This window comes from Strigops habroptila, chromosome 6, assembly GCF_004027225.2.
Source record: "Strigops habroptila isolate Jane chromosome 6, bStrHab1.2.pri, whole genome shotgun sequence".
Lineage (NCBI taxonomy): Eukaryota > Metazoa > Chordata > Aves > Psittaciformes > Psittacidae > Strigops > Strigops habroptila.
The window spans coordinates 69172498-69200390 of NC_044282.2; the positions used below are offsets into that span (position 1 = coordinate 69172498).

General features: G+C 38.4%; 1 protein-coding gene across 1 annotated transcript in view; it reads right to left on the bottom strand.

The window, feature by feature from the left end:
* SPTLC3 (serine palmitoyltransferase long chain base subunit 3) overlaps positions 1 to 27893 on the bottom strand; it is an 87825-nt gene that overhangs the window by 43835 nt on the left and 16097 nt on the right. The window contains exons 2-4 of the mRNA XM_030489926.1: positions 9673 to 9864; positions 7943 to 8097; positions 6579 to 6727 (exon numbers count right to left, since the gene is read on the bottom strand). Of these exons, the coding sequence (XP_030345786.1) occupies positions 6579 to 6727; positions 7943 to 8097; positions 9673 to 9864 (496 nt within the window). The remainder of the gene's footprint in view (positions 1 to 6578; positions 6728 to 7942; positions 8098 to 9672; positions 9865 to 27893) is intronic.

The following is a 27893-nucleotide window of genomic DNA, read 5'->3' on the forward strand; positions in this document are numbered from 1 at the left end:
CCTTAGGAGGGTGGGGAACAGAACAAAACACCTAAACTTCCCTGCCACATTTGAAACTTAAGGCACAAACTCACTCTGGTAAGATATTTGTCAGAGATGAAAGAATAATATTACTGAAGCACATACTTTTGCAAAAACAAGATTGGATGAGTTATTGCTAGAAGGATGAAGAAACAGAAGACATAGAAAGCGTGTTATTCATTTACACCATTGTACAAAAATGGATGATGCAGGTGGTATCACTGTTGTACAGAGTCCACTACCAGTGCAAAGCCTAAACTTGTAGAATACATGCAGGCAAGAGAGAGGGAGAGAAGCACCCAGTAATGTTATGTAGTTGCCTCATTTAACACTGGATGTGCATAAAAGAACCCCAAAAGAAGTGGGTTTCGAGGAAACATTTGAAAGAAAAGGAGTGCTCAAGCTTTCTTAGCGTTGCTACCACCTGATAGTGCTTTCAGTCCACAAAGATGCTGTGGGTATCATACATATAATAATGTACTTGTGTAATTTTCAGATTCACAGAAAAGAGTAGATTCATTTTAACAAAACTTCCAATTTAATTTAAATCTTCCAGATTTGTTTGTTTTTCTCCTTTATAAAAACACAAGGCTAAAATTCACAGTTTAGGTTCAGCATCTTCCTCCCAAAGCCTGGATAGCAGTGTGTTAAGTGTCCAAATATTTGCATGCATATAGATAACATTATATACCAGAGATATTTTAGGTGTTAAACAGGTCACACCTGTAACTCCTAGTTACTCCTGATGCTTTCAGTTCCACCTGCCAGAAGACAGACTGTCCAGAGCTTAATCATCCTTTGCAAAGCATACTTTTGCAATGGTGAAATACCAGGAACAAACTTTAGCCTTTGATCATAAGTTGGATCAGTTATTTATGAGAGGGTAGGCACAAAAGGAAGATGGATGGTAGTAGGAGATGACAAAGAAGGAAAACTCCTCTCATGAATTGTTTCTTAATTCATACCATACCCTATCAGAAAGTAACCAAGATTATGAAACGTATATGCACACACACACAAGTTCTCATTTACGTGACTGTGTTTCTCCTTAACCTCCTACTTGGAAACTGTAAAATATGGGAACTTTAGCTCTTTATTGCTCTTCTAACTGAAAATGGACCATTTACTTATGTTTACAATTAGTTTAAAATGACTCTTGGCCCTAATTAAAGCTTTGAAATGGTTTAAAAGAATGAATGGCCAAATAACTATTTTTACCTTCTTGAAATGCTGCTAGAAATTCACATTAAGCCTTAGAAACTAACAGAAGGAAGTGAGGGGGATGGAGCTACTTTTGTAGTTTAAATGTTGGCACAGGTTTTCAAATCTGCTTTTTAGAAATCAGATCACAATCAAACATAAAAAATCCTCAAACAGATACAAAACCCTACAACTGAGTACAAGCTGGGAGTGAAAAGGTGATCTCCTAACCATGCCTTCCAGAATGAATCACCCTGCAAGTGTTCTCTGCAGGCTCCATCTTGTCTTTTGGTCCAAGGCATAATCACAGGAGAAGGATTTCAAAAGGCAAGAATCCTGCTTGGCTGCTTAAGTAGCACTAATGATACATTTGCTCCTGTTACTCATGTATGTAATCTCCATAAGAAGTAATGGTGAGTTAGATAAATGGAGCATTGGAGCTACTAGCTGCTCACGTGACAGCCCCATCACCACCCTGATGCTAAGCCTAGAAGCATTCAGGGCATAATCATCTGCCTTATCTTAAAAAAAGTGTAACTTTACTGATTTTGTTATCATCTGCAATCAGCAAGCAGGAAGCAGTGTTAAATAGTCATCTGCATATTTCTCCCTTACTAATTTTAAGTTACATTGCTCAGAAAAGGCTGACTATATGCATAAGAATGACAGGACTGGCTCAGACAAAAGGCTTGTGATCCTGCCTCCAACAGTTGCCAACTCCTACTCTAGCCATTAAAATACATTGATTTGAATGTGGAAAATACAGAGGGAATAGATGCTATTTCAAATTTATTTAGATTCCTATTTGTTAGCATTTTTATTAAGCTAAAAAAATAACACTTTTGAGAGGAAGATTAAAATAAATAAAACATAGTATAGAGATTATTGGGGGATAGTTTACATGAAATATCATCATGTTCCAAATACTCCAGTTACTAGAATAGTTTCCAGTGACTCAAATTCTTCAACATTTAAAAGCTATTGTCTCAGATCCAACATTTATTCCCAGAAAACACAATTTCCTGCTTTTCCATGTCCCCATTGGTTTCTTCACTCATAATGAATTAGCCAAAGAAATTTAAAAAGGTGACTTTTTCTGCACCTGCAGGAGACACTTCTGCTGACAAAAGCTGGTTTAATTTCAATTACACCTATGGTCAGTTCTGTCAGATATGGTAGATGCAGATCTCTTTATCCTCATCCTACATATCCAAAGCTTTCTGAAGGATCTTACTTACAATTAAATTTTCGCTGCCAAGATCCTTCAGGACTACTTCCATTCCACGTACCACATAACTGAAAAGTCTTTTACCTCTAAGCAGATCATGTCCTTTGTCTTCTGCCTATTGTCTGCAGACAACCACTTTCACACATTCACCCAAGCTACTCCCCTTAGAAGACATGCCCCTTAATGTCTTTTTAATCTTAGTGTCCTCAGAAACACTGAAAACAGCCAGGTTACTGCTTCATAAGTTCCTTACAACTTCTGTTGTAAATACTGCCCAGTTTTGTGAAGCTGTAACTATGTAAGTAATAATATAAATTAATACTAAACAACAACATAAAGTAATGCTAAATAACTAATATTGGATGCACTATGCCACAGAAAAGGTCCTTTTTGTCCATAGTCCTTCATCTGACAGTGGTCTTCATGTATGAGGAAGAACGAAAGCAGGATAAACATAGTAGCAGTCCAGCTTCTAACTAATTTCAGCATGAAGACATCCTGAATCAGATAATAATTTTGGTATTTCTAGTAACTATCAATGATCTCTCCTCTGTATGTGGCCAGTGCCTCCTAGAATGTAAAGGAGTATGAAGTTTTAGCATCTTCAGCCTTCTTTGCAATTTGTTCCTTGGGTCTGCCAGCCTCCAGTGCGAAGACTTGCCTCTCGTATTTAAATGGAAACTTTCTACTAACTTCATACAATGCCCTGCAGATCTTCCAGTGGAAGAGACAATGAACAGCCACCCTGACCACTCTTCTATGCCACATGTACTTTTGAAGATTTTGGTAATATCTTCCTTTAGGCTCTTTTTGGGACAGACAACAGGCATTTCTGACAGCTAAAGACAGCTAGCTCAATAGTTCTTCACCTAGAAGCTGTTCAAGGCCTTGTTGCCCTTCTCTGACACTTTCCAGTTCTGCCAATTTTTATCAAAACTGCACAAAGTACCCAAGATGACAGCAAACCACAGCTTTATGCAGTAGCATACTGAGGCTCTATGGCTGCCTTTCTGTTCCCTTCCTAATAATTTCTAGTATTTGATTAGCTTTCTGACCACTGGACAATAATCTAATGCTTTCATGGAACTACTACTTATAATCCCAAGATCTTGCTCGTAAGGGATAATAGTTAGCTTGGTCTTCAAAAAAGGAAAATATTTTTCTTTCAGATTTAAAGTCCCACAAAAACCTCAGGAATGTGTCTTAAATGACACTGTTATGCTACTGATTTATTATTATTACTACAATTTTAAAAGAGTGTTGAATTTAAAAATGGAGTGAAAAGCCTTAAATCTTATTAAGGAGGACAAATCCAGGAAGACCAGCCACTGTTTTTATCAGTTTCCTATGCTTTTGTGCTTGAACAGGAATGTCTGTTCCAGTGGCATATACGTTATTTTAGGGAAAACATGAGCAGAGCTTCACAGTTCTCACTGAAGTTAATTTGTGCACTATGTTTACACATGATCTTAAGTTAATTTTCTGGGAATGTAGAATAACTGTTTTACATTTAGTATGGTTTAGCTTCACTACGCTTCCTTAAATAAAACACAGTTTTGTAAAGATATAAACCACGTTAAAACATAAGCATTAACTTATTCTGAGAGTAAACAACCTGCAACAACTTTCTGATATGACAAGATTTTGTACCCACTCCACGGTCTGCACCGTTATAAAAGGAGGAGTTTAGGCAGAAACCCTCAAAGGACAGTTTAACCATCATGTATTCTTCCCAACATCACTCACATTATTCTTATGTTTTTCTTTGTTTTCCACTCTCTCTGAAATCTTCTTAAAGGAGTGGAATGATCCTTCTCAAAAAGAGAGACCTATTACTGCTTTGAGAGAGATCTTGTAAAACCCTAAACATGCCAGACATTAAATGCGTGTAAGCAGAACAGTACTTTCAAAGTCAATTCACTTGAAATTATAAATATGTTCAAGATCTCTCTTGGATTAGGACCCCAAAGGCAATTTAGAGCCTTGGCTCCTACAGCTCACTGCATTTTTACTTCAAACCACTTTAGCTCAGCCACACAACAACAACAAAAGTTTGGAAACGTTATTTCCCAGGATCAAACCCATTCTGCTCTATTTTTCTAAGGTGAAGATGGCAAATGATAATTAATAAAGGTCATACCTTTCATACAGACTCTTCCCTACCTCTCTTGTGAATGTATATGTGTGTGTGTATATATATATATATATATGTTTAACTCAGATAGAATTTTTCAAATCTGCTAAACTGTGAACCAGAATAGAGCTGAAGCAGCTCAAAACGGTAAGGAAAAAGGAAAGAGGGATCCATACTACTAATAAGAAACTGTTCTGCTTAAGTTGTTTATACAGTTTTTGGCAGTAGACAGGCTCCAACAGAGCCAGAGCCAATGAAGTAACCATTGCCCAGAATTGCTCTGTGGAGCAAACTCTCTCCGCTGACTACACAAGCACAAGCTCTCTGTCAGCTGCCCAGGAGAAAATCTTAAGACTGCTCTTCTACACCACCTAAGTCAGGTCTGAACACCCTGCTTTCCTATTTTAGCAAGTCTGGATGTCCAAGCTGCTCTCTGAAATTCACGTCCTAAAAGATTGACACTGACAAGACTTACACAATGTTCTTTATTTGTAGCCCATTCTCGCATTGTGAACAGTCTGAATGAATTTCATTGGACTATTTGGTGCAAAAGCAATTAGAGTAAGTCTAAAACTTTGCCCAACCTGTTAAGATAACTTTGAATACTGCACAGGAGTTCAGGTGAAGAGAATGTCCTAGAAATCTGTACACATTAGCTCTCAAAACAAACTAGATGAAGTTAACTAGTAAGATTTTTAATATTTGAAAACAAAATCAATCTTTTCAAAAGAGAATAAGTCAAAGGTATGCAAGTCTTCCATATAAAAAATTCCACAAAGATAAAGAATAAGGAGCACCAGATCTATTCTTTGACATAGAGAAAACAACTTGAGAGGTTCTCGGACAAAACAGAATCCAAGAGAAAAAGACAGAGAGACATGTTCCTTCAATACCTTAGATAACTACTAATGGTGACCACTTTCAAGCATGCAATTCAGGTTAAACAATATATTGCAGTCACCAGATGCATCACCTACAAAAGGAAAGTAGGGTCAGTCTGTAAACCCTCTCTGAGTGGTGTCACTGACATATGTATTATTGGCAAATCAAACCATGATGACAGGATAAGAAGAAGATGACAAGGTTTGCATTATTTTCTGTCTCAAAACAATACTTTAAAAAAAAATACAATAAAATAGTTTTTTCCATAAGGTTTCTGGAAGAAAAAGAGTTTGCTTTAAGAGATACCAAATGAAAAATTTTCAGATTGCTGGATTAGCAGAAAAACAAAGTCTGTAAACGACTTTTCTATGTTGAGAAGCCTGTCTTTTTTTTCTTCTGACTGATAGCTCCCATGAAAGATAAAGCCTGAAGAGAAACCTCCCCTTGCATTTCTGTGGATCAAAATTGTTTTCTCTGGAATGTAGGCTGGTTGCATCATTAGGAATGCAAGGCTTTGTGCAAAAATATAACTGAAGATAACACTACATGCAGTCTCCAAACCAAAAAGCAGACAATCCATAAAGGACATATAATCCAAAAAACTGGGATAGAGCGTTTCCGAATTTACTCTTTAGAAGCACACAAGAAATCTATATGATGTGCCCATTAATGTCTCATAAAACATTGCACTATATTCTTAGAATATGGAATTAAATAAAAATTATGTAGAAGTATATTTTACTAATCAGAACACTCCATATGTGGTAACTGATATAAATGTGATGAAATTAAATTTGCCCCAGAACAATTCTCAAAGTCTCAATGTTTATTTTACTTGTTTTAAAAAATAAGCCTGTTACTTCCACCATTAGAAGTCCCAGGCCACTAAACACTATACATGATACATTTATTTTTGCTTTTCTAAAAATCAGTAATGTTTCCTTTTTAAAAACTCCTTATGTGACAATGAATAAAACACAATACCACTTTTAATAGTGGAAAAAAAGTAGTTTATGTGACTAAAGGTCTCTAAGTATCCAATTCCTTCAAGATATCTGTAAGAAAAAGCACACAGTTACAGAAGCTTTGGTGGCCATCTAGCTGTTTACTCACCCATTTCCTGTCTGGTACTGCAGATTCCTGTCCCATATTTTTGTAACTCTATGGTCACAGTTTTCAAAGCATTAACATCCGTTTCTGCAAAGCCGAGGTAGTTATAAGAACCCATATTGATTACATTCTTGATAATCCTTCCTGTAAACCTATAATCAAAGCACATTTTAAAGAACAGTGCAACTTTCCCTCCAACCCCAAACAAAAAGAAAAGGAAAAAACCCCCAAATTTTCCCACTGAATTCTGTTCCACTGTCAAATTCCTATTTGGGAATTTATAATCCTCCTACTTTAACATCCTAAAAGTTTTTTCCAGCCTTTCTGTTTTCCTAACTAAATACTGCTGCTTGCTCAGAATGTTTTCTAGATTCCAAGCTGTAGATGGCAATTTATTGGTACTAGGTGAAAGGGTGCTTTTATGGACTTGAATGAACAATCAAACCTAAAACTTTGTTTAAGGAATAACTTATAGACACTATTTTTTCAAGCAAATCGTCAACAGCTTCTACAGAGTCATCAGTGTTCATACACAGAGAGAAGTTAAACAGAAAGAAAATGTTGTGGCAAACACTGTGATGCATTCTCAGTAAGCTGAAATATACTCAACCTACACATTGTCTATGTGGTGAATTTCCACATCTATTTAATTCAGTAACAGTTGGGATACAATGAAAACTTCAAGCTGTAAACTGCTTAAAACTCATTGCCAAAGACTCACTATGTAAGTAAGAAGCAACATATATGAAATGCAAGAAATTATGATTTACATCTTAACCAAGGGATAGGACAAGGAGTAATGGGTTCAAACTGAAATATGGAATATTTAGGTTGGTTATAAGGAAGAAATTGTTTACTGTGAGGGTGGTGAGGCCCTGGCACAGGTTGCCCAGAGAACCTGTGGGTACCCCATCCCTGGCAGTGTTCAAGGCCAGGTTAGACGGGGCCTGAAGCAAGCTGGTCTAGTGGAAGGTGTCCCTGCCCATGAGAGGGGGTTGGAACTGAATGATCTTAAGGTCCTTTCCAATGCAAACCATTCTGTGATTCTATGATATAACAAATTTTATTGTAATATTCCCACTAAAGGCCTGTTGTCATAGATGAAGCATAAGCAGTCTTACTTGTGCCAACACAGCCAAATAAAATCCATTTGCAATAGATTTCAGTCCATTTTATACTGCATTTCCAAACAATATTCAGAAGAAAGGGGACAGACTGTCATCATAGTAATGATTTCAGGAAAAAATATGCTGATGTATATTAAGGGAGGATGTAGGTATTAGGGGCTTGGGTGCAACATTCTGTGCTTTGCAGATGTATCAGGAGGATTCTTATGAAGCTGACAGCTGTAGTGTAAGCTGACTCACCTAAATGTCCAGTTGTAATCATCTGTAACACGTTCCATGAGGTCAAACTGTGGCCCTGGGACACTGCAAATTGGACGATTCCAGTTATCCCGTATTCTCATATAGAGGTTTCTGGTGTAAAAGTTCTCAAAATCTTGATAAAGTGGCACAAAATCCTAGTTTGAAAACATGCACAGGGTTATGTTCCTGGGAAAATGCCTGCTGCTGTACCCAAGTCATTCCCATTAAAAAGGAAAAATGGATTCATTAGTGAACAGAGCTCTGTAACAGCCACATGTTCCTATGTCACAAACAGCAACTATCAGCAAATATCTTACTTTAATTCCTTGAAATACAGTGTTGGTTTTTTTCAAGGGATGTTTTTTTTGGTTCTTTTGTTGTTGGTTTTGTTTCTTTTTTTAATGGACAACAAGTTGGCCTAGTTCTCCAGTCCAACATTTGGAAAGCTAGAAACAGAAGGACTCATGATTCTTTCACTGGGAGAAACCAAATTTCCTTTGGTTTCCTTTGCTATGTGCGGAGCAGATTGCAAAACTGAGATAAACAACTCACTCATTATATTTCATTAAATGCTGGATACATTAGATTAAAGCTAGTCCAATGTAATTGATCTAGGCATTATTGGCCTAGCCTGCACATGCACACAGCCAGTTAGACAACTGGTTTGGTCAACAATTAATTTCTATCTATGGATTTTACTTGGAAATTAAATTAAAAGAAAGGTATGGAATCTAAACAAAGTTTTATATGAAACAGCAATATAGGCATATTAGACACTGGATACAATAAACTGATAAAATAACATGGTATGTAGTTATTTGTGGAAGACTGGGGAATTAAATGAACATGTAATCCATGGTGGATGGCAAAAAGATTTAACTGGCATATCTGGAATCAAAATAGCTCAATAAATGGCCAAATGATGCAGTGGATTGAAAAGGATATTCCATGAGAATGCTGACAAAAAGACTGCACCCTGATATTTCATTAAGTTGTGCATGCATCTTTGGAAAGCCAAAACAAGAAACAGTTTTGGGAATTTTATTTGTAAGAGGAACAGTAAGACTATTTGTATTTTCCGTCCATTATGGCAAGTGTTATTGTAAATGATGGCTCAACCTGTGCAGACAAGGAGGAGCAACAAAAAGTCTAAACAAAGTTCGAAACACAACTGAGCCTGCTGAGGTGTAAGTTTCACTTAGAACTATGTGGGATGAAAAATTTCTAAGTCAGGACTTGCAAGAATTCAGGCTACATTCACTCTGTGCTGGGACAGTGATTCCTGAGTGCTCTGTGATCAGGAGCTCAGCAAACCGAAGTCAGCAATTACAGATGTTAGCACCACCTATTGCTATGAAGGACAAGGACAGCCACATAGAGCAAAGAAAAATTGGGTTGTAAGAGATTAGGAGAGATGATATAGTTAACAATGAGGCATTTCTGAGTTTTCTTTTTGCGTGGATTGACCTAATACACAAGATTCTGTTTTGCTGAGAGTATTCTGACACTCTTAGAACGTATCTCTGCATGAAAATCATGATTTTATATACATACAGGGACATATTCATACAGGTGTTTATACTGCAGTGTGGGTCATTCCTCTCATTGCTATGCAGTGTTCTTCTGTAAGATGAAAGATGTTTGCCTTGTTACTTTGGTAGGTTATTGCACATAACTTGCAAGTAGGGGAAAACTCAGCTGTAGATACACAGTGTCTTTTTCATACATACTTTTTGTTGTTCTCTTTCTGCAGCAATGTGACGTTTTTCTAGTCCCCAGGCTCTCATAAAATCTCGCAGGTAGCCAAATATTGTTCCCACTCCAAAACCCAGGAAAGTAAGAACAGCAACATACATTGGTGCCTGTTCAAAGTGCTCAATAAAGGTTTTTTTGTAGAGAGTTCCATTTGACACACCATTCTTCTGAAAATACAGAACAGAAACTTGTGATTAATATATTGCATCTCATCAAAGCTTAGACCTTAGACCTCAAGGCAAATAATTTTCCCTAATACAGTGCAAATTAGAAGAGACATTTAGACCTTACACTGTATCAGCTGATGCAACCTAAACCTCAATAAGAGGACCTTTAACTCTTGCAGTTGTTACCGACCACTACAAGTGTTTTCCATTTTCTCTCCTCTCCACCAATGCCCTCAATTGCAGGTGTCTTCAACACCACTCCCTTGTCTATTTTGAAACATCTGAAACTTATTAAATACTGGCAACATATTATTGTGTAATTGGACAATTATTTCAAAGGTGATTACATGGAAACCACAATACTCTGTTCTCGCAAGACAGAGCTGTAAAAAGGGAAGGGCTGCATTAAAAACTCACCTACACTGCATCTGACTCTGCTTCTGGAAGTCTTGTGAAACCCATTGCAGCAACTAACCTATATACAACAAATCCTGTCTAAAATAGGGCACCTTTTCCATGACACTCTTCAAATCTGAAGAAGTATCCAAAACAGCCATGATCCCAGCCTTCTATTTTGGTTCTGATTTCACAAATGCTTTTAATCATCTTTTCAGCAACCTCCCCTGTACTTCTAAGGGTACTCAAAAAAAGGTGGGGGGGTATGAGGCGAAAGGAGAAACACACAGATAACCTGCTAGTTGGAACTGGTGACCCTATTGTGGCTAACTTCTAGAAGTATAAAACCATGTGTGGATAAAATAATTTGTGTTGAAAATATTCTAAAATTTCCATGTATGTATCGAAGAAGCTAAGTTTTTCACTTGCAATCTTCTCAAACCAACTTGTATTCAGTAGGCTTATTAGATTGTTCTTTGGAAGAGAGGTAACTCCCTTAATTCCGCAAAATACGATGGCTTTTACAGTTACTGTCTAGTAACAGCCAACCTGTCAATTCAAAATAACAAAATGTAATCCAGGAAAAAAAGTGCCCTCTATAAAAAAATCCCAAGCAAACAAAAAAACCTCGTACGATTTTGAGCATATTATAAAGCAAGACTTCCAACACATGAAGAAATACCATTAATATATTGCTGCCTGTGGGACTGAACTAAAAAAAAAATAAATGTAGCTGATCTATTTATGAAATGCAATTATTTTAGCAAGCTAACATGGAATACTCGTATTAAGAACAACTGCAAATTCGCTTTACTTGTCAGACCTGGAGTATTATTGATCTTCATACTGCATTAAAACACCTTTATCCTTCAAAAGATACTGATTTCAGTAGTAATTTGCTGTCCAACCCCAGATCCACAGTTTTCTTGGGAGAGAGTGAGAAAAGAGAAAGGGAAAAAAAGGAAAGAAAAAAGATGTCAGGCACAAGATAGAATACAAAGATTTTGAAGGAAACCCAAGAAGGAAAAAATTGCTGGTAGAGCTGAATAGAAACAGATTTAGACTTTGGAAAGACTTTTTGGCCTGTGAAGGAGAAGGAACACAGGGCTGGCTCTCACCATGCGAGGGTGGACACTTGAAGCAATGCTACACATGCACTCATACCTCAAGCTAATCACTTTTTTAGGGCAACCTATTTACCATGAAAAACATTTTATGAGGATGAGTTAAATACACGGTCAAGTCATCTTTCACATGAGTCACAACAGCTCTGTGCACACGGAATCAAGATAAAGTAAATATTTAATCAAGGATTAAGCTCAGCCATTTTACCTTACATTTGCCATGAGCTAAGAGCATACTTACGGTCATCTATGGCAATTCAATTGACATCGCAGGTTGTCAAGCTGTGCTGATGTGATAATGCACCTGAGCCCAGAGGAATTACCATGATAATTCTGTTTATTGATTTTTATTAAGAAACACATTATTGTTATATATCTTATTTGCAAGTGAACAGGGAAGCTCATATTAGACTCCTCCATTACAAAACTCTTCTTCCACAATAAAACTCTTCTGCTGTGGGGCTTTCATTTCAGGTGCTGCTATTTTATGCAGTCGGTATGACATATATAGTTAAACACGTAACCACTGTCATCTACAAGTAGCTAGTAGCAAATGGCATCAATAGAAAGAATGTGGAGTTAGACTGTGACCCATGTTCTCCAGTCTATGAATGGTGAAAACCAAAAGTCTTTAAGTAGCCCAAGGTTAGTACTAGGCTGGGAGAACAAATTCAGAAAAATACAGGGACATCCTGTCTAAAAACTGAAGTGAGGGAAACAATGAGCATTTCATTCATGCCCAAAGTCCCACCAAAAAACCAGAGAAAGAGTCTCAGGATTGGAATAACTAAAACAAGTGGATTTGCTGCTTCTAGAGAGCGGTAATGTGGATGCTTTGGTGCAGCGCTTCAAATCCAAGCACTGGGGTATGGGTGACTGACTGAACATCATGAGGAAGTTCAACAGTTTCAGCCAAACTAAGTAGTCAGTGCGTGAATGGTTAACTGTCATTTTGCATTACATTACTGTTGGTTTTGCACATGTTAACATAAAGTTTTATTTGAGAAGAAAGAGGTGAAATTGGACACTCTGCATTTAAAGCACTTAGGCAGTGAAGATAGGTGTAATTAAACTGCTGCTGGCACCAAAATCAAATACAGCAGATCCCATACATATGCTTGAAATGATTCAGAGATCACTAGTTACACAATGGGTGCCCTGCTGATTTGTACACTCACCAGTATATTATTACCTGTAATAACACCTGTAGTAGACAGTATATTTTCTAGCTCTGTACCTCAACTGTACCTAAATAGCAAGTGATTAGGCACAGATTCTGAAAACCTAACCAGAAAATTATAATTTCCTCAGTATATTCTCCCAACTTCCAGCAGTTGGTGGCTTTGAGATTTCAAGAGCCTGAGATTGTGTTATCACAGTTAATAGTCATTAGGGAATATCAATGAATTTTTTCATAATTTTTGAACCCATAAATACTGTGGAAATAAACTGTGGATTCAACAGTTGATTTAATCTGTAAAAATGAATTTCCTTTATTGTAATGCTGCCTGATAATTCCATTTGCCAATTTACTTTGACCTCTGTTGTCTGTTCAGCTTTCCTACTTAACCATTCAGTTTTCTGTACTTAAATGACTTCTGCCTTTTCACTTGTCTCTTCCCAAGATGAAGAATCTTAATCTATTTAGTTCTGGTCTAGTTTAGTGTCCTGGTCCTTACATAGAATAAAAAATAAATAAATAAAAAAATTTCTATATTTTAATGCTCAACTTTCTTCTCACTCTGCAAAGTTCAATAATACCTTTTTGAAATGCAAAGGAAGGGAATTAAAATTGCATGCACACTTGAGGGCACAGTATAGATTTATACATCTGCAAATGCTTTGCCTTGTTCTCTGTTGCTTTTTTAAAGCTTGTTAACATTCTATTTGCTTTCTTGCCACCGTTCACAGTTTCAAAAATATCTCTTATAATTAGAATATATCCTTCCTCAGTTGCAATAAATACCTAATTTAACTCACAGTGCTATTTGTGCATTCTTAGGACCATTTCTCCCTTCAATTCATTAATTGTTTTTTAGTCACCTGCATGTTTGTCTACTGTTATACCACACCACACTCTAACAATGAGAACTTTCTGCAATGTTTGCTGTCCAGCGTTAATTTTTCACTCCCTGAAGAGTTTGGTGTTGTCCACACATATCGTCATCTATTTATTCTCACCCCTTTTTCCAGACCATTGGTGGAAATGTGAGAAGGCACAGATCCAATAAGAGATCATTGGGGACTTCATTCCCGGCATGTCCCTGGTCACCCTATTAAAAAAATCTTTTATTTGTAACCCTAATTCCCCATTTCTCTTGCAAAAAAGGCTTTTAACTTGAGCAGCAACCCAGAGTTACTCAGCAGTTTTATGTTTGGCTTCCTTTAAAAGTCTTGAGTAAATAACCTTTGTGATATGCTATCCTCATTTTATTGGCTTGTTTTAAAAATTCTACTGGCATTCCAAACCAAAATAGTTTCTCAGCAGTCTGCCACAGAGTAAATATACTTTCCAGGCACAAATGCAAGGAAATCTGCTAATGCAATGTAAAGACACCCAATACAGAATGGCTATAGATGAAATTCAAAAGGAATGGATGTTTTGCCATGGAGTTTGACCAATCTAGGATATCATTGATGTCTTGGAAGCCAAAAGTACAATCAGGATATGCAACATCTGTGTTGAGTTTGCTTAGCTTGTTAGATCATGCTGTCTTGTACTCTCTTCATGCCAAAGGCCACACTAGCAGCTCGGCTTTCGAACTCTGTAGCACATAGTTACAGAAAACCCATGTCAACAGATTTGGCAGTGGTCTTAAACCACAGCTGCAAACTGGCTTCCAGTAAGACACTCACAGCAAGAGAATTCCTGGGCAAGATTTTGATGCCAAGGAAGTCAACAGGAGTGATGCCAGTGCAGTAAAGTCAGCTTGAAGTGCAACATTTCTTAGATCCCCATATTCCATAGTTACCCAAAGTATTTTGAAACTCTCCCCTAATGGAGAAATGGAGAAATTAACAGTAACAACAAATCTAACAGTGCTATTAGAATGGGCATCAGTAGAAAATACTGAATATGTTGGTCACACAATCTTAATCAAAATAGCTTGCTCTAATAATAATGTAAACTAAACTTGAAGTCTATTAAGCACACTCCTGGCAACACCTTTGAAAGGATTCTATGATTCTATGATATTTGCACTACAAAGTAAAATAAAAGATAGCTATGCAATAGCATGAATAATACTTGAATATTTATTCATACTACCCTTAAAGATAGGAGAGAATTTTTCATTGCATTTGGGCTCTGCAGCCTCTGGAATAGTGCTCATGAGACAAATTTGTATCAAGAGGAGAGCTAAGAGTGGAACAGCATAGACGTGTGCTGGCCCTGATGAGTCTACCAGCAAAGAGGTAACCCCTTCTGCCAGCTTAAGTTAGGAGTAAACCTGTGTGAATGGAGTTGCATCAAGGAAACAGACCTGAGAACTCATGTTTTTATGCAAGTTCTTTGGAGACAACATAAACTCTAAAGAAATCCAGAAATCCCAATCTGCTTTTTGAAACCTTTCCTAATACTTTATGAGCTATTATGGCCACTTCCAATACAGCAGCAGTAGATGCAGACAGCTATATCCTTGAAATAAAACTACTAGGAGAATAATAAAGTCTTCTAAAATGTAAATACCCCACTAGGAATAAAATCTAATCCAGAAGCAGCTGCAACTTTATTTTACTCTTCATGAGTTTAAGAAGAATGTTTCGTCTGTTTCTGGATGAGATTTTATCATGTTGCTTCATAGAACCTATTAAAAAAGCAATGCAAGTTGATTGATCTACGTGAAGCTTCCAAGACAGATATGTACATGAAGAGATAGCGTTGAAAAATGTGAATCAAGTGATAGCTACGTTTGCTCAATATCTGCCAGATTTCAAGATGACACTGAAATCTTGAGCAAATTAGGACAGTGCATTGCTACAGCTGAAAACTGATGGGAGAACAGAGTGATAATCCCTGATGCAACATCTGATTGCTTGCAGATGGTTTGTTTCCAAAGAGACCCTTCCTCCCTAACATTAGAAGAAAAGCATCTGGGACAAGACCCCAGGTGTAGGTGATTTTAGATGTCCTAGGATGTGCGAGACAGCCACATGGGGATGACAGGGCCTATAGAGGCTTGTACCCTTGTGGAGCAGAAGCTGAAGACAAGGTACTACGGGGATTCAGTTCAGCTGTGAGAAGGGTATGGTCTAGCAGAATCCCACGCAGAACTTGCCACTGGATATTCACAGATTGAAATGATGATTGTGCAGTTCTGTCCTCTATGGACCATTGCCACCAGAAGGCTGGGTCTCACAGAGTAAAACTGTCAGGTTCTATGCAAACCCAGCAGGTAGCTGCCATAATTAGTATGTTTCCCCAAACCACCATACCTAGGCATCCATTAGGCACTGGGGGATTCTTAATGATTGTAGGCAGCCCCCAGGAAAAGGAAAAAAGAATATGAAATAATGAAAATCAGAAGTTTCCTGTAATGAATATACTATTGACACCTAAAATCATAGAATGGTTTGGGTTGGAAAGGACATTGAGATTATCTAGTTCCAACCCCCTGCCATGTGCAGGGACACCTTCCACTATACCGTGTTGTCCAAGACTCTGTCCAGCCTGGCCTTGAACACTGCCAGGGATGGAGCATCTACCACTTTTCTGGGCAACCCATTCCAGTGCCTCACCACCCTCACAGTAAAGAACTTCTTCCTTACATCCAACCTGAACTTCCCATTAACCCTTGTCCTATTACTACAGTCCCTGATGAAGAGTCCCCCTCATCCTTATAGGCCCTCTTTGGATACTGAAAGCTGCTCTGAGGTCTCCACGCAGCCTTCTCTTCTCCAGGCTGAACAGCCCCAACTTTCTCAGCCTGTCTTTATGCGAGAGGTGCTCCAGCCCTTGGCTTATCCCCGTGGCCTCCTCTGGACTTGCCCCAACAGTTCCGTGTCCTTCTTATGTTGAGGACACCAGAACTGCACACAGTGCTCCAAGTGGGGTCTCACGAAAGCAGAGACGGAGATTACTTTACAAATCTCTTTGGTTACTTTCAATGATATTCACTAAGTGTATGGGGTTTTTTTCTGTTACAACACATTCCAGATCTTACAGGCTCAAGTTTCTAAAATGGAAGTTAAAAATGGCCACAGAGAATTCATACCTTCCTGTGCTATACAGACAAGACTTAAACTAAAAATAGTTGTGAGACTTATCCATCTAGAAGGTGCTAAAATGGAGGTCGCAGCCTCTTGCAACGTGACAACACCACAAAGTAGTAGAATCTTCACACAACACAAACTAAAAAAGCAATCAAGCCAAAGAAACTTTAGTTTTCATTAGTGTGTCTGCAGAGCCCTTGCTTAGACTGATTATTGATTTCTCTTGAAGTTTCAAGACAAAAATATACACCTGGCAGTAAGGCAATCGATAAGGACTAAGAGTAAAATTTCCAAGACTGTCCAGAAGGTTTAGGAAATATAAGGCACCCTCAAAATAACTTAAGAATCCGTATTCTATTGAACTTGCCAGAGATTCAGGTTTTAACAACTCAGGAACTCTGAAAAGTTTTCTGCCTGTGAAGAGTATTAATTGCTGCTTGTTCTGTTCTGCTGCTTGATGTTTGTATGAAGATTGTGTCCTTTCACCATACTTTTCACAAGCACCAGGAGATGGCTTTTGATTTGTTAATCAACTGTCATCTAATTACTGACTAAAAACTTGCAGCCTCTCTGTAAAAATTCTTGGCAGCTTCCTACAGGCAAATACCAACAAAGGTACGGAAAACAGGATCTTCGCCTTCCAGACTTGAATCATTTTTCAGTCGAGCACAAGTGAAACTCCAACATATTCACCTTATAATAAATTATTTCAGCACCAAATAATCGAGTCCTACAATGCTGACTATGATATCAATACTATGAAAATACAGATGTGAATGACAAACATGTTAGAAATATGCTGTTCAGTAGAAAACATTGTTATATAATTAGAAAAACAATATTCTTCCTATGTAATTTTCAGACTGACACTTTGATGCTAAAATGATACTGTGGAGTGCAACACAGGAGGTTGGAAGGATGCAGAAGAGTTACTCATAAGTAATATTCAGGAAGAAAAGAAGTTGGTAAAAGTCTAGAGACAGCAGTGGCAGGAGGTCCAAACTAGAACACAGATGAGCTTGGAACATTTCATGGTCTTAATTTTGCAAGATTTTATGCAGATATTTATATTCATTCAAGAAGTGTTTTAGCCTGGTATGTCAGGATATGAATGTCTAGCCTAGCATACACTAAAAGCAACACGCATTCTGTCATGAGTGAATGTTTATTTGCAACTATGAAGTAAATTGTCTATTGTAAGCAATTTTCACAAAACCTACAGATCAGCACATGTTTTCATCTGATTTGTGCACATTGTAGAATGGTCATACTGCAGTGTTTGTTAAAAGAAAAGCTACATACATTTTTTTACAGCACAGAAGCTTAGGGTCATGCACATAGTTTCAGGACAAATGCCAGTAGTAAACTCTGAAAATGCAATGTGATGGTGGGGACAGAAACCTAAGAAAACACTACTTTGAGCTGTAGGTTTCAGAAATTGCAATATAAACCATAACAGATACTATCCAACAGGAACTAAGGCACTTATATCAAACAGTACATGGGAGATTAAAAATATTTCACAGTAAACTCCTCTCCCAGTAGCTTTACATCTGTACATTGCAAGCAATAGCAAGAAACCCTAGCAAGAAAAAAGAATGTGTGTGCCTGATGCTCCATTACTCCATTTACCATTACTCCCAGAAAATTCCAAGTGAACTCAACTCAACATGCCTAGGAAGGCATGAGGACAAAAAGGGAGCTTAATAATTTCAAATTATTAAAGACAAAACAATGAAGTTCATCACCCAGAGAGATAGTTATGAACACCAGAAGGTATTTCCTAATCTTACAGCAATTACAGAGCAGAAAGCCAGGCACGCTGAATTAGACAAAAGAGCTGAATGAAATGCTTAGGTTACAGCAGTCCTGACATAGGTCCATCAAGTTGCAGCAAGTGTTTTGTTTTTATTCCCAAGGCTTATAGTAAGCTACAAGATTTGCACTGCCTGACCACATCAGAATATCTCTTGATCATTCAAATCCTATGGCTTTGGCTTTAAGAACAAACAAACAATCAAAAAGATGAAAAGCCACTTCAAAGGCTGTCAGTTCCTGCACATCACTGGGGATGATCTACTAAGACAGGAAATTTCTTCCAGAAGCGATTTAGCATTTAGAAATTCATTCTATGGATCTCATACATTTTTTATAAGAAATTACTATTTGTTGGGATCAAGACTGTGAATGAATTGGAAGATACTTGAGATGAAATAACCAGACCATTATGGCGATTTTGCCCAATGTGGATTCTGAGCTAAAATCTACATGAAGCAATCCACCAGCTCAATTTTCCACATAGTGACTTAGCAAAGAACACCAGAAAATGTTTTAACTTACATCAGATTGCTCCCTCTACAAAATTCCCTTGTGAAGAAAACACTACAGGTGAACAGACAGATCCTATGCACTAACTTGCATAACTGAATCATTGGATCCCAGAGCTTTCCACACCGTGTAGTACAAAAGCTGCAAACAGGGCCAGAATTTTGCACAGATAACAAATCGGAACAGTTTAATTATGAGATACATCTCTGCTACCATAGAATCATACAATCAGCTAGATTGGAAAAGAGCTTTAAAATCAAGTCCAACCTTTACCCCTGCACTGTCAAGACCACCACTAAACCATGTCACTCATCTGCAAGGTTTGTGAACACTTCCAGGGACTGTGATTCCACCACTATCCTAGGCAGCCTGTTCCAATGCCTGACCACTCTTTTGGTGAAGAAATTTTTCCTAATATCCAATCTAAACCTCCTCTGGTGCAGCTTGAGGCCGTTTCTTCTTGTCCTGTCATTTGTTACTTGGAAGAAGAGACTGAAGAGACTGAGCCCCACATCTCTCCATCCTCCTTTCAGGTAGTTATAGAGAGCAATAAGGTCCCCCTGAGCCTTCTCTTCTCCAGACTAAATCCTCCCCGATCCCTCAGCCGTTCCTCATCACACTTGTGCTGCAGACCCTTCAGCAGCTTTGTTGCCTTTCTCTGGACCTGCTCCAGCACCTCAATGTCTCTCTTGCAGTGAGGGGGTCAGAACTGAACACAGGATTCGAGGTGCAGCCTCACCAGTGCCCAGGACAGGGGGATGATCACTGCCCTGGCCCTGCTGCCACACTATTGCTGATAAAGGCCAGGATGCCTTTGGCCTTCTTGGCTGCCTGGGCACAAGGTGGCTCATGTTCAGAATAGAGGTGTCCCTGGACTTGCCTGGAGCATGTAATTCAATCTTAATATGTTAAAACTTCAGAAACAGTCTCAGGCCATCATTGGTTCCCAAGATGACAGCACCAGCTTTGATGAAGACTTCTGGAAGGTGTAATACACAGGTCCCTTGTTAAAGGATCACAAATGCATTCACACTTCCTACCTGAAAGCTGCATATCATTAGAATAACTTGCACATTATCCTAACTATTCTGAGAGTTAGTTATGCATGGGTTAAGTTGAAGTGATGTGCCCTCCAAGATATTGCTATTACTGCAAGGAGTTACAAGTATATTTCAGAAAGGTGACGACAGAGAAAATCATTGCCAATTCTGTTAATGCAATCAGAGTTCTAGCTGGATTTATGCTATCTCTTCCAAGGCAATTAACTACTTTTAAATGATATTTAAATACAGATCTCTTGGCATACCATGGATAGAGAGAGATATGAAATACCATAATCAAAAAATTACCAACTTAATGATGGGGAAAGCAGAATTTCTCAAGAACAGCTGGGAGAGAGGCAATTGGGATTTGTGTTGCTGGTTTTATAAGTAGAAGAATTAAAAACTCAGTAGGAAGACAACCATCTGCATAGGCAAGGTCCTTCTCTGAGGTAGGACAGGACTTAAGCACCAAAAAAGAGGGCCAGGTAATGAAAAACATTCAAAATAAACTCAGTTATTGTGTAGCACATGGGTTTTTAAGACAGAAGAATTTGAAGAAGATGAGGGAGACAGCCATTCTATAAACATGCCAATAGTCTCACAGCACATCACAATGGGAATAAAATTGAGAAAATGAATAGCTTGACATCTTCAAACACGAGAGAAGCTGTCTTGAGCAAGATGACAGGAATTCATTTAAACAATAGTTAGGCAACTTGGCAGCAGTGACTATGACATAATTAGAGTCCAATGGACTATACCAAAGCCAGCATCAGAACTGGCCTATGTGATCAAATCAGTGCACCATTTAATAATAATTTAACAATAGGACAGGCACTGCAACCCACCTACTCTCCAACTATCTTGTGAGAATCCCAGAAGTTTTACAACAACCTGGATTGTGCCCCAATGCAGGAAAGCTATGTATTTTAATAGATAACAACCAATTATTATTTTTTTTTCCTACCTGAAACTCTACAGAAACAGTAACATCCTTCTTTGTTTATTTTTTGTTTGGAAAATATCAAGGAAAGGTAGTTTCAATCTGTTATGATTAAGTAATGCCCACCTCCATACCTATGTGAAGCTCAGAAATGGAATCCTCCAGGACCCCTGAAGTAGTACAACAGTCCTGCAAGAGGCTTTCTCTTCCCACTGATTTCAATTTCTGCCCTCTACAATTGGAGAAGATGATCTGGGCCTTGATGACTTCTTAATGTCTATTTAATTGCAATGATTTTCATTAACCAGTTTTAAATTGGCTAATTCAATCTTGGAGCTCAAAACAAAATAATTGCATTCTACTTCAAATGCTTGAAGATTAATAAAAAAGAATCCAGAAAAAAATTGCTGCATGATTTTTTTTTTTAGTACATTATATGTTAAAATACTCTTAATAAGTTGTTCCAGTAATTATGTAAAAGTCATAGCACCAAAGATGAGAATGGCTGGCTTTCTCTCATCTGAACATTATGTCACTATCAGGTTTGCAGAAATCACTCTAAATAACTGCTCTCCTCAGGTTTTATAGCAGTCTAGATATTGACAAAAAAGAAAGTCTTCACCCCCCCATGTACTAATTTTCATCAGCGGATTCACGTCTACCTAGAAGCAAATACACAGAGGCTGTTAGTTCTTGGCTGAAAAGACAAGAATTAGGAAAAAGCAGCGCACCAGAAATTCAAGAGACAGAAATCAGGTGCAAGAGTACTGAGGGAAAGGGGTGATTGAAGCATGTTTTGTTGGTTCAGCAAAGGCATGTTCAAATGCATAGCAAGAAGCAAAGCTTAAGTTGAATTGTCCTTTGAATTTGAACAATTTTAACCTGTTTTCTAAGAAAGGAGCGGCTTATGCCCCTGTGTCACCCCTCTGCCTGCAAGTAACGCTCCAGTAGCTTTTTTTGAGCTCATAGACAATTTCAATCAAATCTGATGGAAAAATAGAGGTCTTCAAGACAGGAACTTTCCTGAAAACTTCAGGAAAATTTGACCTTGATAGTGCAAAGAGATCTAAATCTATGCGCTGAAGGAAAGACAGCAATAACTTGGCTCTTTAACCATTCTTGGAGTGAATTACTTAAGTGAATTACAAGTGTAATGGCCCTTGAACCACCATTTACATAGCTCTGAGCAAGGTTTAGCCTGTCTCTTGCCCATCTGGAAACATGGTAGGATATGGAACGCAAAGACCTGAGGACGTGGTAGGCAAGCTGGGATGTTCTAGGCTGGTAGAAAGTGCCAAACACAAAAGAACATGAAATCGAACTTCATTAGACCCATTGGTCATGGAAAAAAACAGTTGTGGACATTTCACAAGCCATTGTCTTACCTCCAATATTATTTCTTCCCGTATTGTTGTGGGGCAAATTAAAAAACAATACTCAAAACATTGCTACACCTTGAAAATAGTTTAGGTAGACATTAGGGTATCTTAACTCAAAGTTTTCATTTATACTGATCATAAAATGGTAGAAACCAAGGGACTTAGGAAAAGCAGGAAATGGAACAGCAGAGTAACAGATTTAAGGAGAGCACAACTGTATTCAGAAATAGCAGGCAACTCTATCAGAAGAAATATTAAAGCTAAAAGGAGTTAGAATAAAAAAAGCCATCTCTTAAGAAAATAAGGGCAAAGGGACAAACCACTCTAGTACTACTAAGCAGTATGTAGGTCTCAGCTGAAGTGCTCCATCCAGCTTTGGGCAATGCTTTTTGAGAAAAAAGAGGTAAACTGAATGGAGAGAACTGGGAAGAAAAGCATAAAGTCTGGTCAAGTAAGTTATGAGTTAAAAATGAAAGCATTTGAACTTTCTATTCTACAGAGAAGAGAAAACCCTAACGACAGGCAGCCTAAGAAATCTTTAAGCATGTAGAAGGTAACTGTAAGAGGAAGAGCATAATCTATGCTCTGGGAAGCATCAACATGCTTAAATCACAGCCAAGGTGATCTAAATCAGACATTAGAAAGAACCTTCTACTGATGAAAGCAGTTAAACATGAAGGTAGAGTAATGGAGGTGTTTTAGATGAGTATAAACAAACCTCTGTCAGGAACATTTTATGTATAGTCACAGCTAATATTGTTTAGCAAAAGGTATCAGAAAGCAGTGCTATCAGTCTCAGAACATGGCTTATGGGTGAAGAGGGTCCAGAATAACCTTCAACATATTCTAGCATAAAACTAGCGCTGGATAAAACTGAGTTTGCCTTGTATAGAAATGGACTAGATGACAGCTCAAAATACTTCTAAGCCTTATTTCCCATTTTTCCCATTTACCTTATGTTCAGAAACCTCATCATGACATGAAAAGTGGAACAGAAACGACTGACCACTTCAAAAATAGCCAACACACATTTTGCAGAATGAAGGGCAAGAAGATAGAGACAACCTCTAAACCATGGATGCTGGAAGAAGGAAATAGATGTCCAGAGTTTCTGATAAAAATCAAATTAACATGACTCTGGCTTTTGGCAACTGTCTGTATTCGGAGAACTTCAGTCTGCACAGCACAAATTTCTAACAGAACAAATTTCTAACAGACTGTGTAGACAGTCTTTGTGGCTGCACAAAACCTCCTGTTATCTCTGTCTCATTAACATCTTTACGTAGCACCACTTTCGTATACCAAACCTCTGAATGATATGATGTTTCTCTGACTTTTCCATTAGTCTAACACTTCTGTTCACACATCTGTGCCTGTGCTCCTAAATTTGCGAAGTACCAAGACAGACCAACAGTAGTTGGCATAGCAAAGACTAGGCAGGACTATCTACAAGGGATGTGCTGAAGCTCTGATCAACCACACACTTTCCTGAGCTACCTGACTCATTTTTGGGAGTGACAGAAGACACCTGCACACTGATCTTATTTCTCAAATATGACCATTGTCAAGAAAACACAAAAGGTTTCTCTCAGAAAGGAACATAGTTTTAAAGCCTATTAAAATGCAAAGATTTTCAAGTACTAGTAAAACAAATAGTGTCATGTTTCTGTAAATAATTGTTGTTTACAGTTACAACTGACGAGCAAATTACAGCAAAACTTTGCATAGAAGATAAAGAAACCTTTCTCAGAAGACCTCAACTCTACCCTTCCATAGCTGCAAAAACAAAAAAAAAAAGGGGGGGAGGGGGGGAATTACTAACCTAAGATTAATGTTGTGCCCTTCTAGAATGGCTGCTACAAATATATTTGTGCAATGAGGAAAAGAACAAGCAATTAGAAAAGGTTGGTGCAAGTGTCTCAACTGTGCGGAGAGAGGTCTCAGATTTGTTCTGACAACTTGAATTCATCCAGTAACTACTCTGAGAGGGTGAACTACATAGTTACATCCTACCACCTAGCAGAGAAAAATATCATGTAGTGATAGGACAAGTGGTAATGGGTTCAGACTTAGACAGGGCAAGTTCAGGTTGGATATAAGGAAGTTCTTTACTGTGAGGGTGGTGAGGTAGTGGAACTGGTTGCCCAGTGAAGTGTTAAATGCCCCAACCCTGGCAGAGTTCAAGGCCAGGCTGGACAGAGCCTTGGACAACATGGTCTAATGTGAGGCGTTCCTGCCCATGGCAGGGGGGTTGGAACTAGATGATCTTAAGGTCCTTTCCAACCTAAACCAGTCTGTGACTCCATGATTCTATGACCATTTACTTCTGAGGAATTCCACATGTGCAAAGTAATATGATCTTACAAGCATGTCCCATACTACAAATCAGCTAATAAAGAATTAATAAAGCTCAGTTACAGTGGGGAAAAAAAACAGACAACCTCATGCACATAAAATACTCACAAAATCTGTTTAAGGAGACTCTCTGTAAGTAAGTGTTTGGATGTTTCAGACACAATGCTTCACAGCAAATTCTGAAACAATACTAGTATACTCTGATTAACTCCTTATTTTAGATTCTTTCCCATTCCACAGGGAAGGAAGCTCTGCATCCCGCTGTTCTCATATAGGAAATTAATCATCCTAGGTCGAATTAAGAAATTTTATGTGCCCATCCTGACAGCTCCCTCATGGACTAACGGAATAACTTTAGCCTGTAAAAAATTACTTGATAGAAAATCAAGAATGACGAGAGGGATGTGCAGAATAACCAGCATAATCCAGAACTATCCCCCTTTCGGGACCAAATCCATAACAGATAGTATGGTTGCCTCTTCATTTTCATGGGTCAAAACTAATCTCTTGGTGCATAGCAGCTGCTGGAATATGAAAAGTATAGTAAAACTTTTTTTACAGTTCCTACATTCTAATTTTCTGCATTCTGCTCAGGAGAAAGAAAGTGGAAGCTCTTAGAATAAAACTCCGGCAGAGCTGCCCAGCAGCAGGGTCTCATGAGGCAGAAGCCAGGGTCTGTCAGTGAGGGAATATGGCTAAGGCACTGTGAGCTCCAAAGAAAGCACAACTCAGTACTCAGGAAATGCAGCTATAGGCGCTAACACAAGGCCCTAGAGAAACTCCTAAAGAAAGATGAATCTTGCTTCCAGAACAACAGAACTATCAGCTGCAAAGACGAAACTATGTCATTAGCCTGTGTTACCTGTTTAAATAATTGCTTGAATCATGGGAGGACCTGATGTTTCCAGCCATGTTTCTTACTCTTCTCTTTAACCAGCAGTGCTTCCACTCAGGGCTGGCAGGAGATCACACATGATGTCCTCTGCTGCCAGTAAGCATGTTTGTCCATGTGGCAGGGGAATTCTGCAATGCCTGAAGGCCAGGTCTTGCCTCAGTGACATGCAGGGGATTCTGGCTCACAGCTTGTACAGGAACTGGCAAAATGCCAAAATTGCTCAAGAACAGCCAAGCAATAAGATTGGGTCATGCACTATGCCTTGAGAACTGAAAATGCAGCTGTCAGACAGTGCAGTGGTAAATAAAGATATGCAGGTTTAGAAAATAAGAATATAATTATGCTTAAGTTTCAGCTTATCACTTATGTCTTGACAGGAATGGAATGTCAAATCTTTAAAGTACTCTCATGCAGGTGTATCACACCATATAGATTATTTGCATTAGAACAGAATATAAAGTCTGGGGGAATAAGTTCTTGCCAAGAATAGAATAGATTTGACATGGGAATTCCTGCACTGCCAGAAGAAAGAATTACAGACCTCCGAAAGATTTTTACTGTCTGTGGGAGCCATTCCAAAAATCTGACCACTTAGTTTGCAAAGCAGAGCTGTATCATTTTGGAATTCTATAGATGTCTCTGTGTTTCTGTAGGGAATGAGCGCTAAGTGTTACCAACTTTTTCCTGTATTACAAACCTCAGTAGAATAATGTGAAAGACTTGCACTCCTACACAGAAACCTGCAATTCTATCCTTGCTTTCAAAGATCCATCTCAGTTCCACACAGCCCTCAAATCTGCTTCTGGTATCTTAAGAGACACTGCAGAGGAGCCCACATTTCCCCAGAAATACTACAGCCTAATTTTGGATTTAGAAAGAAAATTGTGAATGAATGGATTAAAACACTCTTACCAGTCCAGACAAACTGAAAAAGAGTGTTGCAAACAATTACAAAGAAGGTTATGCTAGAATTCTCTTAATGGCTGGCAGTAGCAGCCATGGCAAGCACTGCTGCTTTTATTTTAACTAAACGTTCAGTCAACACAAAAGTATTTTGTTTCAGAGTACTACGTGTTACCCGATACACATGCTGGCTGTGAGATCATTCATGTTTCTGCAGCTATGCACTTGCCAGTCCTATTTCTTTGCTACGTGCAAAAAAAGGAAGTTAAAAATAGTCAACAGCCTTCTTTTGAGATTGCAGCTGCTTACAGATTTACATCTTCCCTCCTTGCACCATTCCTTGGTTCCTTGCCTTAATCCTGGCTGAGATCACCCGCCACAGACTCAACTCATCCACCTTTCACCTCCTCTTGGCTTTCTCTCTCTAGCCTCAGGCTATGCCAGCACCCCCAGAGAGCTCGGCACACCCCTGACCTAGTTCTCACAGTGCATTTTGCTCCCTGGGGCAGCTCCACCTCCCTCCACCCGAGCACTACTACACTGCTCAATGAAGCTGGATCCTTGGGACAACCCAGCAAGCCGGACTCTCCAGTTCAACCACTGCTTTATCTCAGTCCCCATTTCTGCCCTGGCTCTCCAGCTGTCACTTGTGAGGGAGCTATTTGTCCCTTCCGTTTGCTAATACAGATTTTACTGAACTTGCCTTCAAACTAAGGAGGAGTTACAAAAGTTCAACTACAATTCCTTGTCCCTGATCTTGCCATTTGAATAATCAGAACTTGTGCCACGCAGGTATGTTTTATTCACAAGTATGCTTTTCTCATAAAGAGGTGTGAAAGTGGGATCTAAACCAAACTGTTTATTTGTAATTGTAACCTGCTTGGCTTATGACACATATGGTTTTGTATCTACCTGATGAATAATCTGACTATGTGAAACTAACCACTATTAGATAAATCAGATATTATGCAGCTCAGGAATCCATTTTCCTATTCCAAAAGTGACTAGTATCCATACATAAGGACCCATTTCCGGCAGATTTAGGGACATCCATCCCTTTCAGTGTCTCACATGTGTGTGCCATTCTGATTTTATTCAGTTTTTTTTTCCAATTCAATTATCTTTTCAAAACACAGAACGCTTCAAAAGTCTTGGCAATGTTCTTACGTACTCAATTGTTAAAACAATGTTGTTTATGAGCTCTGCTAAATTTTACATGTTAAAAAATATGGGCTGCAAAAACCCCAAACCCAAAATCACAAACTCCTGTTCAGTTTGGCAATGATCTACCACAACATTTGAATAGGTAAAGTGCAGGTGTGTCTGCTTTTTTTAATCATGGCTACATGAGGCTAATATAGAAACAGAACTCCAGTAGCTGTTTCAAGTTAAAGTTCTTTGTCCAACAGCATTGAAATTAATACTGTTTCCTTTGCCTCTACGAATAGTTTC